General features: G+C 34.0%; 1 protein-coding gene across 3 annotated transcripts in view; it reads right to left on the bottom strand.

Annotated features, from left to right (window-relative positions):
- Positions 1 to 13,741, bottom strand: part of Kcnh7 (potassium voltage-gated channel subfamily H member 7) — a 464,734-nt gene that overhangs the window by 70,896 nt on the left and 380,097 nt on the right. For all 3 annotated transcript variants that reach the window (XM_021154157.3, XM_085834833.1, XM_085834834.1), the window contains exon 8: positions 6,628 to 7,027. In XM_021154157.3, the coding sequence (XP_021009816.1) occupies positions 6,628 to 7,027 (400 nt within the window). The remainder of the gene's footprint in view (positions 1 to 6,627; positions 7,028 to 13,741) is intronic.

The following is a 13,741-nucleotide window of genomic DNA, read 5'->3' as shown; positions in this document are numbered from 1 at the left end:
TTTCTCACACATTGAATACTGTCTCAAGTGATTCAGGGGTTTCACAGCAGTGAACTTCTCTGTCACCTTTGCTCCTTTGGGCTGTCATTGCCACACCTCTTTTTACATATTTTACCAAACCGATAATTCACACACACTATTTTCACTATGGTCAATTATCTTGAAGGTGTATAAAGACAAGAGCAAATGCTTTCAATTCATTCCTATAAGTACTAGTTTTGGTCTCTTTCATTCCTAGGTATTTCATACTTTTACATGGTGTAGTTCTCCGTTCATTCGAAGAATTTATAGTTTCTTATAGTCTGTTCATGATAAATCATGTCACCTTCTTCCTTGTCCTAGTTTGAAATTCAGTTTAATAATAAGTTTCCATGGTGACAGATCCTCCTTTTTGTCCAGCAATTTAGAGATCTTTCCCTATTGTCTTGTTGATTCCATTGTATATAATAGATCTGTCAATTTTATTATTTTTATGTTGTTTATAATGTCTTTATTTTTCTTTTACTACCTTTGAAAATTTCACGTTGTGGTTAGTTTTTGGCAGTTTGATAATGTGCCTTGATATGTCTTGTTCTCAGTTTGTCTCATATTCATTGAATTTTTTTCAAACCTGTCTTTTATAGTTTTTCTCAATCTTGAAGGAAAAATCAAGCTATAGCATTTCTGAACAAGTCTCCACCCACCTCCTTCATTCTGGGGGCTCCACCTTGCTGCTTTTGCTTGCTCTTCTTCTTGAGGATTCCAGACTTGCATTTATCAAGAGCTTGGTTTCACCTCCTAGTTGAATGAATTTTGTCAGGTCTACATGTCTTTATTTGTTCTCTCTCTTGTTAATGGTCATCATAACTATAATTATTGTTTGAAATAATATTGCATGGTGCTGGACTTCTTATTCTTTTAAAATCATTCGACTGTTTTTTTCTCTTATATTGGTCTCTCTCTCTCTCTCGTGTGTGTGTGTGTGTGTGTGTGTGTGTGTGTATTATTTTTATATTAATGTGTGTGTATGCGGATGTACATGGACACTTGCAATACAGGCATGTGTGTATCCCAGAGGGTGGCATCAAACAAGAGATACTTTTTTCAGTCATTTATCCAGCATAATTTTTGAGCCAAATTCTGTCTCTGAACTTGGATCTTGTTAGTGGACAGCCCGGGCAACAAGCTCTTAGGATCCTTCTGGCTCCATTCTCAGTGACTGGTTAGAGACACTTGTCATCATATCCAGACTTAAAAATGTGGTTGTTGGATATTAAAGAGAAAATCAGATCTTCAGACTTGCACAGCAAATACTGTGCCCACTGAGCAAGTTTCATATTCCAGAATTCTACACTGTTTTCCCCTTAAAATCAAATTTAAGTGTGTTTATGGGTGGCATAGAAAAACAATCTATTTATTGGTGGGCATCATATAACATTTTGATAATGCGTGTGTTGAAATGTTTTCTATTTCCTCAAGCATTTATCATTTCTTTGTGGTAAAAACACCTAAAATCTTTTAAATAGTTACTGTGTAAAGTCATGTTAGTGCATAGTAGCACACCAGATTTTCTTATTCCTATTCACCATAACTTATTACCCATGAATCAGTTTATTTCTTGCCTCCACCTACACTTTCCCTTTTCTTATTACCACATTTTCATTCTCTATTCACGAGTAGCACTGAAGTTATTTCCATTTTTTTAACTATTGTGATTTGTGCTGGAGTAAAGATGGGGGTAGAGAAATATCTTTTTGACTGATTTCATTCCCCTTGTATATAAACCCAGTTAATGAAGTTTCTATATCTTTATTTTTCCATAATAGTTGCATAGTGTATGTTTCTACCAACAGTACACAAGCGGTCTTTTGTGGTAGCATTTTACATATATATATTTGACTGTAGATGTTGTTACTAGGGTGGTGCGAGATCTAGTTTTAATGTGTGTTTGCATGGAGATTAGAGATGCTGAACACTTTCCTGCATTTGGTTGTTTGTATGTCAGCTTTTGATAAATGTCCATCTTTTCTCTCACTTTGTAGACTGTCTCTTTACTCTTTATTGTTTTCTTTGATGCTCAGAGGCTTTTTAATTTGATGTAATCCCAGGTGTCTAATGTGTGTTTGTTTCCTGAGCTTCATCTAATGTCTAGTCCTTTTCCTGTTGTTGTTGTTTAGTTAGATACTGTTCTTGTAGTCTTATAGATAGATAGACCACTTGAAGAGGAGATGCTCTGCTGCTGAGCTATGTCTCTATCCCAAAGGTCATGGTTGAGACTTGCCTTTAAATCTTTGTTAGGGCTATGTTAGTTTCGGTTCTCAAGGCTGTATTTTCTGAGATTTCTACTGCACATCTGGATTATCGGTGAGGCTTTCTACTCTGCTGGTTTGAATTTTATTGTCTCTTCTATCTGTGTGAGCTCTGAAACTAGTTCAGCTTGTACTTTCATAGCTCTTTACTGGACCTGAGCGCTATTGTTCCATATGTTTGTGCCTTAGAAGAGATCAGTAGGTTCAAGAGCTGACTTTTTTCTTTTCTTTTCTTTTCTTTTCTTTTCTTTTCTTTTCTTTTCTTTTCTTTTCTTTTCTTTTCTTTTCTTTTCTTTTCTTTTCTTTTCTTTTCTTTTCTTTTCTTTTCTTCCCTTCCCTTCCCTTCTCTTCTCTTCTCTTCTCTTCTCTTCTCTTCTCTTCTCTTCTCTTCTCTTCTCTTCTCTTCTCTTCTCTTCTCTTCTCTTCTCTTCTTTTCTTTTCTCTTTCTGTATTATAGATTCCAGCATCTTAGCCTCCATGACTTCTGGTCTTCCTTTCTTAGCTGAGTGTGACTGCTGTACTTTCTTAGGGGTTTCTTCTGCCAATGCTCATCCTGCACGGGGTTTCCAGATAGGAAGCACAGGGAGATCCTGGTTTTGTTTGTTTCTCTCACACAGATCACAATTCTCTGCTTGATTCTCAGTTTCTAAAAACAATGGCTTCATACATCTTGCTTAGTTTTTTGATTATTTGTTTGTTTGTTTGTTTGTTTGATAGAAGCCTCGGAGTCCAATTACTCCATCATGGCTAGGTGTAGAACTTCAGCGACTGATACACTAAAACAAAGAATTTCTTCCAAGTTCATTGTCAAGCACGTTTGAGCTGGAAGACACTCACTTATACTTTACTAGGTTGTATGATTTAAAAACCTCAAATGCAAGCCTGGTATTTCTGAGAATTTAATAGCTTCAAGTTATCTATAATTTAGAATGTAGATATAAATGCATGGGCACAGTCATATTCATATTTGTTCAATGTTCTTTCATTTTCTAATTATGTACACTACTAAAATAAATTCTCCGATCTCTGTTCTACACACACAATCAGCAATTCAGTGAAAAAAGCACCTTTAAGACTGTCTATAGATGTCCCAGTTATTTGATATTTTACATTAAAATTTTAGTTTTGATCTTTAATTTTATGTTGAAACTAGACCCATCTCTAGGTATGAGAAGTCTTTCTTGGTGCATAAATACTGTAAACAATAATAAGCAATTATTCTTTGCATATCAGTAACAAAATGTCATTATGCCTGATGACTAAACAAATTTATGAGTATTGTTTCGTGCATAAAGTCTTAATTTGCTTTTCCTTATTAATGGCATCATGGGTAATTAGAGAACTCACAAGCAATGCTTGGGAGCCTTTTCTGTGTGACATCAAGCATTGCCCATTTTACTTTGATTAAGGGTTATAAAATTGAGTCTTCCATTCAAATAAGTGATGTACATGAAATGGAAGTTAACTATTTCTCTGCCCTATTTGAATATAATTTTCTCTTAAGAGATCAAATTTATCCACAGAAATCTCATATTCTTTTTAAGAGATCAGTCAAGATAGCCTAGTGTTATGTTGATTAGAAGAATGAGACAATAGTAAGTATGCAAGGAAAGAGCAGAAGTCAGGAGGGAAAAAACTAAGAGCTGAAAGGGGACAAAGAAACTTAAGAAGGTGGGGGGTAAGCAAGAGAAACTGTTACAACTTCTCAGACATTAGACATGAGGTTAGGTTAAGCAATAGCTACCATTTGTTTCCAATAGAAAGATGCACATGAGAAAGATGCATGGTGCTTAGGATTTCTAGGTAGTGAATAGGATAAATGGTCATCAATTTTGTATTCTTTTTTCCTAAATATAGGGACACTTTTCTTAAATATATACAGTCATATTTATTTTACAGATATATTTAATCAAGAACAGATAGTTTTTACATTGCCTTTTTTGATAATAATGCAACTAAAATCTTTAAACTCTGTGAAATACACTCGGATGGATTTTTTTTTTTTTTGCTGTTTTTGTTAAGTTAGTGTGTGTGTATGTGTTCACACATGTATGTGTTTACATATGTTTGTGTATATAAACATGTGAAAGCCAGAAGAGTTGATATCTGATGTTTGTCTTAATCACTTTTCAACATATATATATATATATATGTTGAAATATATATATATTTATATAAATATATATATATATATATATATTTCCTATATACTTATATTCCAATATATATTATCTCACCATAATGTATATTTCTTTTTTTACAGTTTTACATTTTAATTTTGAGTGTGTATGCAACTGTGCATGTACATGTTTGTGTGTATGTGTATGTGTGTGATTTAATTACTTAGAGCTTAAAACGATGTCAGAAGAAAGGCAATTTAAAATCAATAAGAGGGAAATTGAAGGTATAATTGTAATGGTTTAATGGTTTTACATGTATGAGAGGGCCGTGTGTGTTTGTGCGGGCTCGCGCATGCGCACATAAGCCGGGGGGGGGGGCAGGATTTGCAGGTGTCAGCATTCCATCAAGCGGATCTAGATATTGAGCTAGGTGTGTCAAGTTTGATCTGCTGAGCCTTCTCACTGGCTCTTCTACCATATTTTTCATGTCTTTTACTGAATCTGGAACTCAACAAACCCTCTGGATGGCCAGAAATCCGTAAGGGTCCTCCTGTCTCTGCTCTCTTATTACTGGGGTTATAGGTGTGTCCTGCTTCACCTGGTTTATCTGTGGATGCTGGAGACCTGACAAGCTTGCAAAGTCATCTTCCCACCCGCTCTGTGGCTACAATTACAGATTAAAGGTGCCTTGAATGTGTATTTCTATTTTTAATAGTCTCCAGCTCCATTGCCTTCTGCATGCAATGCAATCTCTGTGTTTATTGCCAAGTGTGGGATGGAATTGGAAGATCTTGAGGGTTTTTTAAAAATGTATTTTCTCATGAAAGTGTTATGGAAATATAAATTATATTTTAGGCAGAGTAGATTATTAAGAGAACTCATTTCAGTTTCATAAATATGCTTCCACTAAGCACATTTCATTAATTAATATGGTGATGTATGAAAACCAATTGTCAAGAACTGTTTCTAACTTTGTGCTCCAATCAAAGCCAACACCACCTTTAAAGTTGTTACTGTTCTCTGCTGTCATCCAGGTTATTATTAGGGCTTTCCATTGCAATTTCAAAAACATTATTAAGTCAACTTCATCTTACCACCAATTATTTTATCCTAAGTAATATATGTATTACATTATGCTCCTACTACAGGGTAAAATGTAATGACTTAAGGTTCGGGATTATGCCAGAAGAAAAGCAATTTAAAATCAGTAAGAGGGGAAATTGAAGGCATAATTGTAATGGCTCTACATATATGAGAGGGATTTATGTGTAGTGGTCTATCTATTTTCTCACTTAATCATGTCTTGTAATGGAAAACAGTCATTAGTAATAAATTACATTCACTTTTATATAACAATGAATGAACTGTAATTTTTTAGACCCTCAGTCTAAAGACCTATATCATTTAAGTTTTATACCCAATGTATTCCAGGGTACAGAAAAAAAAAAACCTTCTTAATTGTAGAGAATGGTGATTTCTGTACTAACATTTGAGAATTCAACCATCTATGAACAAAAAATATTTTCCAAAAGTTGTCTGTACTGAACATGCCCATACATTTTTCTCATTCTTCCTCATGCGATTTATGTAGCATTTGTCACAGTTGGAAATATATGTAATCTAGAAGTGATTTAATATATACCTGAAGATATTTTTGGGTTAAAGACATTTTTGTGATAATATTTTAAAAAATAATTTTTCAAATTTTACTTATTTTCATGTTTATATATGAGTGACTACATGTATCAGTTTGCACTGAGTTCATGTCTAATATTCTCAGAGGTCAGAAGAGGGCATCTGGTTGGATCCAGAATTACAGGAGATTGTGGGCACTAGATGGAACACAGACCCTATGCCAGAGTAGCAAGTGTTCTTAACCACTCAGCATAGACAGAGTCCTCAGTGTGATATTATTTTATATTAAGGACTTGAGGATGGTACTCAGGTTCAAACAACATTGGGAGGCCCTAGAACTAAGCAAGGGATGAATTTATTTTATATTGATATTAACGTTAGTTCCAAGAGAAGAATAGGTAAAGAATTTGTTTCTTCACTTCCCAGAGGAAAAAAAAATCATCCTTTATAAAATATAGTATCCACATGTGTAATCCCCCTATCTCTATAGTTTCCATAATTCTGCTTCATTCTCTATGTTCTAGAAATACCAATTTTGTGCTATTATTTTATCCTAACAGATAGCAAAAGAGAAGTCTACTTACAGCCAATCAACATGACACAAATGGAAAAGATTTTCTCCGAATTGGTGTTAGGAGACACATTTCCAAATCCTACACTGGTTAGACTGCTGAAGGTAAAATAAAGTGCCGTGACGTATTTGTCTTTAATGGACGGTCCAGAACTCGAGTCACTGTCATTGTAACGTTTCCCAATTTGTGTTCCTAAGGAATCCAACCATCCAATTTTGTCAGTCAGATAGGGCCTCTCTACATTCCCAATCGCATACCAGATGCATGCCAGCCAGTGGGCAATCAGGGCAAATATGCACATCAAGAGCATTAGAACAGCCGCACCATATTCTGAGTATCGGTCCAGTTTCCTGGCTACGCGCACAAGACGCAGGAGACGTGCAGTCTTCAAAAGACCAATTAGTGTCGTTGTCTGTGGAAATAAAAATATTCGGTCAGAAACAGTTGCAAGCAATCAAAAGTATGTTCTTGTAAGGCAGAATTGTGATCAGAAAATGGGAGTGCAGCCTCAGGCTGGAATAAGGTATGAAGACGAGGTCTTCATCCAAAGAGTTTTGAATCCATTTTGATAAATATGTGGTTCATTAATCCAGTATCTCGGCATACAAGATTCATTGATAGAGAATCTGCCTTCCCAAGATCTATGAAAGTGACTTACATATGGCATGTACTTCTAACATGTACCTTCCTCAAACAATGTCCAGGGAATTAATTGCGTGCCTACCAAGTAGCACACACCACATTTACAATGCTGAAGGGAAGAACTCTCTAACAAAGACAAACAATAATTTATAGACAAGATCTCCCCTCTAATGAAGAGATACAAAGTCTTCTATTTCTTTGGGAAGAGACAGAGTGAGAAATGAGATCTGGGTATTAGCGATTGCTTGGTATTGGGTATTTGCTGAAGTTGAAAAATAGCTGAACAACATAAAGGAGCCAGTCAAACTCCTTCTTGTAACTGTAGGAAATCTTATTGGATAAGTGCATACAAGGATTATAATCTATATTTAAATGAAAAATTCCCTTTTCTTCCTGAGTGCATCAAATTCATATGTCATTACTTGGTATCATGATACCATAATTGCATTTTGGAGTATGGTATATGCTAAGCAAGTGCATGATTATTACTGACCAGGTATTTAATGATAGGACACTTTTGCATAATAACGGGATATTTCACTGGTTGTTAGGAATTGAAATCTGATAAGTACAAATTACAAGTTCATTTCTTATGTTTCCTAAATAATGTCAGCTATAAGTAGTATATAGTTCACAGAACATATAATTATTCCATAGTTACATGGTGTTTACCAATCAATTATTGAGTCATTTTTATCTCTTTATTATGGTGTTTATTTTACAAAGTACATCCAAATGTGTTAAAAATGTTAATGTTTTAATTGAAGAAATAGCACATGGAGTAACTACCATCCCATAGCTATGAATATTTTTTTTTTTTTTTTTGGTTTTTCGAGACAGGGTTTCTCTGTGTAGCCCTGGCTGTCCTGGCACTCACTTTGTAGACCAGGCTGGCCTCGAACTCAGAAATCCGCCTGCCTCTGCCTCCCGAGTGCTGGGATTAAAGGCGTGCGCCACCACGCCCGGCTGTGAATATTTTTTTTTTTAGTGAAAAAAAATTACTAAGTATACAGGAAAATGTTTTTATGGAAACCTCATAGGTGATATTCTTTTTTCCCCTTTGGTGTTTACTCTAGCAGTCACAAACAAAGGAGAATCCTTTAGTCTCCCTTGAGATCATTTCTGCAAGATTGGAACCTTCCAAAGGTGGCAGGTGTTTTCATAGCTTGGATCGACTTCTCATAATTGGATTATAGTTTTGTTTGTCTTGGTTGTCCTAAAGTTAAGTTATCATTTTTTTTTTTACAGTGGAATGCAGGAAACAGTTTTTCCTTCTTCACGAATTTGAAGGCATATGCCCCTTTAATGGATTCTAGTATTTAAGATAGCATTACATGGTTCAGTGGAAGTAAAGTAAATGTCCATATTTGTCGCCTCAATTTTACTTCAATTGCTATGTATAAGGAATTTTGAATAGGAAGACTTAGGACTACATTCTGATTGGTGCTAATATGTCATGTTGGACAGGTTATTCCTTAGTCTCAAGCTTCAGTTAGTCTATACATGGAAATACAATGTCTATAGGGTTGTAGAAAATATCCAATAAATGGTAGCTCTTTATGTCCCTATTAAATATCTATTTACATTTCTGTTTCTACTGGTAGAAACTTTATGCTGTAAAATGTGATGAAAGAGCTGCCATACTTTCTAAATACACAACACATACATTGGGAATCTCAATTGGAGTCTTGCAACATGGGCCATACAGCTCCCTCAGAAAATGGCTGGGTGTTTCACAGATAAGAAGTTCATTCAAGTACATGGTTACCAGATTCTTATAGCAAGAGTCACCTTTGTTCAAAGTCTCACCACTTTTGGACAGTTTAGACTCTTGAGTTTATTTCTTTTCTTAATACAACTATCGATTTACCCAAGTTGCAGAACCAGAGCTGTGGAAGGTTTATTGTGAAAATACTAAAACTCTTATTTGGTTTTAGAATAAACTGCTTCAAAATAATTGCAACATAATGAAAATTCACTGGGAAGTAGGTTAAATCAAGTAAAATGCTTTGCAATACATGGACTTTTTTTGTGATGGGTTGTGAAGCAGTAGAGTAATTCTGATGTCATCAAAATGTAAACAATAAACACGTGCTTCATACACTTGGCCATTCCCACCATAAGCCCTCTAAAACTTCTCCTATATTAATTAACAATAAAAATTATATGACTCTAAGGTTTTCTAAGAATATAAATCAGTATAACTTACATGATCACACACAAATGGCATACAGTCTGGGAAAAAGAGGTTTAAGAAGTATGGTGTGATAAAGCCTTGGCCTCCTTCACATTTTCCAGACATGATAAGTAAGTCATAATAAGAAGGACAGGCAGAAAGAGGTAAAGGAGAACAAAGAGTGGTAGAGGAAGAAGTGGGGAGGAAAGGAAAAGAAGCAGAGTAGGAGGAGGAGGAGAGATGAGGAAGCAGTTGTAACTCTCTTTCATGGTGAGGAGGGGTTGAGTGTACAATGACTTCAATAGTCATTCACAGCTCCGTAACATTTACCCAAGCATAACTACATAACTACAGTGCACCATCATTGTGTGCCTCACTTCTATTGACAATGCTGAAACTCACTTGGGTCTTCTTTGCAGTGAGACTTGTGTGTACTGCTATACTGTCTTTTCTGATATTGTAGAAAGAAGGCAAACTGTAGTATCAAATTGCTGAGTGAATAGACATACATATTTCCAATCTCCTCTTGCTGAATAACTCTTGGCAAACATTTTTTTTTAAAGAAATTGAACTCAACAGATCCTAAAATGTTATCATTTTTATAAATATAGTAATAAAATAGATAAGAAATATGTACTTCTACAGTAGTTGAAGAGAGGGACTTTGCTAATCTTACCTATGGTAAGGTACCTATAGTAAGGAAGATGCAAGGGATTCTATAATATCAAACTTTATCTTGTACTGTGCAATCTAGATCTCAGTTCATTTATTATGTTTGACAGGTAGTTCAAGTTTTTCTTGACTGTCATAGTAAAGGAACTTTACTTATAAAAGATTTTCATTTTAAATGCCATTTTAGTCCTTTTTTATTTTAAACAATGAGTATAATTCAATTATAAATCTGCTTTTCAAAATACCTATTATTTATTAAAGATCCATAGAACCCTTCTGATATTGGTGGAAGTTAGGTTACCTCATTAAATAAATGACTTTTTTGATTAAACATGCAACAATATCTGTGGAAATATGTTTGCAACAGACTAGTCTAAATAAGACTACATTAACTTTACTTGAGGAACATTATATAATAAATCAGTCAATATCCACTTCCAATGTTGTAAACCATTGTGAATGACTGAAATTAGGTAATTCTTATAGGATTAACAACTCTTTGCTCAAGAATAAATCAGTCTAGATCTAAATTGTCAAAGCTTTACTAATAAGAAAAGACTGTATGTCAAAAAATTTAAATCTACCTTATTTTGTGATTATATATAATAACCTTATATTAAGAATGTTTAGTATACTTAGTAAACTTTGTTTAGATTTATTAAATGTTAGTGTTCAGATAAGTTATGGCAATCATTCTTTAAGAAATGATGAAACATACACATGTTCTATTGGTTTAGTCAAAGGGACTATAGAGTCAGTCATCATTGTAACATTCAGGTTAATGAATCATCCTATCCTACTTCCCAAGGGAAAGGGGCATAACAGGGAGATAGTAACATTTGCAAGCATAAATTTCATAATTCCACATTCAATTTTGTTACTTTCAATTTTATTCCAGGTAATTCCCATTCAAGTGCATACTTTACAACCATTCGATGAATTACTTAAACAATGTAACTCAAAGATATCATTATGTAGTTTCTGATCCTTCCTTTCAGCTTGTCTAATATTTTTCAACACGTCTTAAGTCAGGTTTATCAATACTCTCAAAGATCCATATCGGGTGAAGATATGTGTGTAGAACCTTGGGGAATTATCTAACTTATTTCTTTATTCATATCAAATATCTTAATTTCTTCTATTAATTATGTGTTCCAAAGCAATGATTCTGCAATGTTGCTGGGGAATTCCTTTCAATATTTAACAATCTTAATGATTGATAGACTTACTCTGTTTCATAGTAAATATTTTATCATACTATAATATTATATCACTTTCTATTTCATGGCAGTAACAGTGGAATGAGCCATCAAATGATTGTGTTTTAACAGACAAATAAAACATTGCCTAGAGAAGTATGAACACTATATCGTTTTAATTGAAATTTGAGTTCTTATCCAAGGAAATATTGCATTTTATACCATCTCTATCATTTCATTGTCAATCACATACAAATGATATATAAATGATCAACATAAAAAACATGTTTTCAGTTGGACATCTTATATTTATGTTACTTGTCATGACAGAGAGTTGAGAGCATGACTAAAGCTTCAAGTGAAAGGCAAAGGGAAATTTTTGTCAAATTTCCAAAGACAATCTAAAGAGGGAGAGAGAGAAGTAGTTATGTTATTGTAGAAATGCAAGATATGTATATTTTCAAGCTACAATGTTATTTCAAGTAGAATATGAATATCTCACTTGCCTAATAAAGCCTAGTAATTAATGACATCTATCATAAAGATTGGTAGATACTCAGAATTTCTACAGAAGGCTAATAATGTTTTCTGTATATTCACTCCACAGTTCATCTGGCAGAATAATGCATGAAACATTTTTTTGTGTGTGTGTGTGAGTAGAAATTCAATGTTACTATTAGAATTTTGCTCCAAAGCACCCTTAGTTATCTTGATTCCACAGCCTTTCTTGCATGCATTCAGAATTCATTAAAAAAAATCACTAAAGCATGAATCAGAAGTCAACAAAGCAAGTAACTGAAAATTAGAATTTTAATTTTCACAGGAGGAAGGAGATAGTGACCTATGTTACAAAGCAGAGTTCTCTGGATTCTAAATGTTAATGGATCAAAAATTTGCCATAGATAAACCAAATGTGGGGAAATCTAAGGCAATCAAAGCTGACATTTGGATGACAAAGGGAATGATATTGTATTTTAGCATCAATGATATTGAAGGAAGTCATGGCAATATCGCATGTGATGTAGCCAAAGTTAGGAGCCACAGAATTATTTCTCATTTTAGATGATTTTAGTGTCAGGGAGATATTAAAAAGAACAATCCCAGCAATAACCAGCATCCACTTTGCTTAACATGTTTGCAACAGTAAAGAAGATCCTTTAGTTATTACTAATCACATTGGTTTACAGTAAACATTATTTATGTTTATTATGTTAGTTTGAAAAAATATGAGCAATTGTGTCTTCCTTTGTAAAACCATATTGTCACATTGTCCTACTGTTTATATGTATCTTTCATAGATAAAATGGTATGTTACAAAAATGGAGGATTGAGTTGACTATAAATAAAGTTAAAGTATATAGTTTAACATTAAGATGAGGGAAGAAATTCTTTGACACTGAGAAAAATAACTCAGCAAGAAATTGCCTCAAACTTTTAATCAGTAGAAAAGCACATCTTAATTAATTTGATTATGTATATTTGCATATAGTTTCTAAAAATGTTTGCCCACGAGTGAACGAAAACCTGGATATTTGTATTCCAGATGTGGCCACCACATTTGTATGTTTAAACAGCACAATTAAAATAGAAAATCTTGAGATTTAAAGCCTTTCTTCCTACCAATTGGGAATCTTCAGGTGAGTGTATGCATGTATGTTTGTATCTGTGTACCTACTGAGATAGCGTTTTGTTGTGTAGCCAAAAATGGCCTCTTCCATATGTTTAGTTCATGGGCATGTGAGGCCATACCTAGTCTCTAGACTCTTAAACATCCACACAGAAACTCATGCATAAACCAGATAATACAGTACTGATTTAAACCATCCATCACTGTGATCACATTTGATTTTTTAAACAATTTTTATTAGATATTTTCTTCATTTACATTTGAAATGCTATCGGGATCATATCTGACTTTTAATGTAAAGACTGTCTTTCTTTTATGGACATTCATCTTTCAAGTTGCAGACAGGGTGCCTGATTTGCCTCCCAACCATCTGTAGTTGTATGACTAATAGGCAACTCATACTTATGGTGGCCAAACATTTTATGATATACTTTTTCTCCCTCACAATACACCCTTTCTTCTTTTAATTTTACCATCTGATTAAAGACATTATCTTCTATTAAAGTTACTTATAAAAGCACCCTCTCCCTGCTCCTTCCTTCTACATGAATAATTCAACAAATGTACTACAGAAAGTGTTTTGAATCTTACATAGTTCTTTTTCTTTCTTTTTTGAAATGGATATTTAATTAACCAACAATTTCTTACAGATGACATTCAAAATACCACACACATTTACCTATTTTTCTACATCTCTATTGCGTCATGTGTCCACACTGTTTTCTCATCCATTATAGATCATAGTGTGGGTCCTTTGCTCTTACAAAAACTGTCCAGCATACAGAGAACAGTCCATACAATCTTTTAAAA

This window comes from Mus caroli, unplaced genomic scaffold (assembly GCF_978045245.1).
Source record: "Mus caroli unplaced genomic scaffold, Mus_caroli_1 scaffold_2, whole genome shotgun sequence".
Classification (NCBI taxonomy): domain Eukaryota; kingdom Metazoa; phylum Chordata; class Mammalia; order Rodentia; family Muridae; genus Mus; species Mus caroli.
Note: the sequence above shows the minus strand (reverse complement) of the source record. Positions and strands in the feature narration are given on the sequence as shown.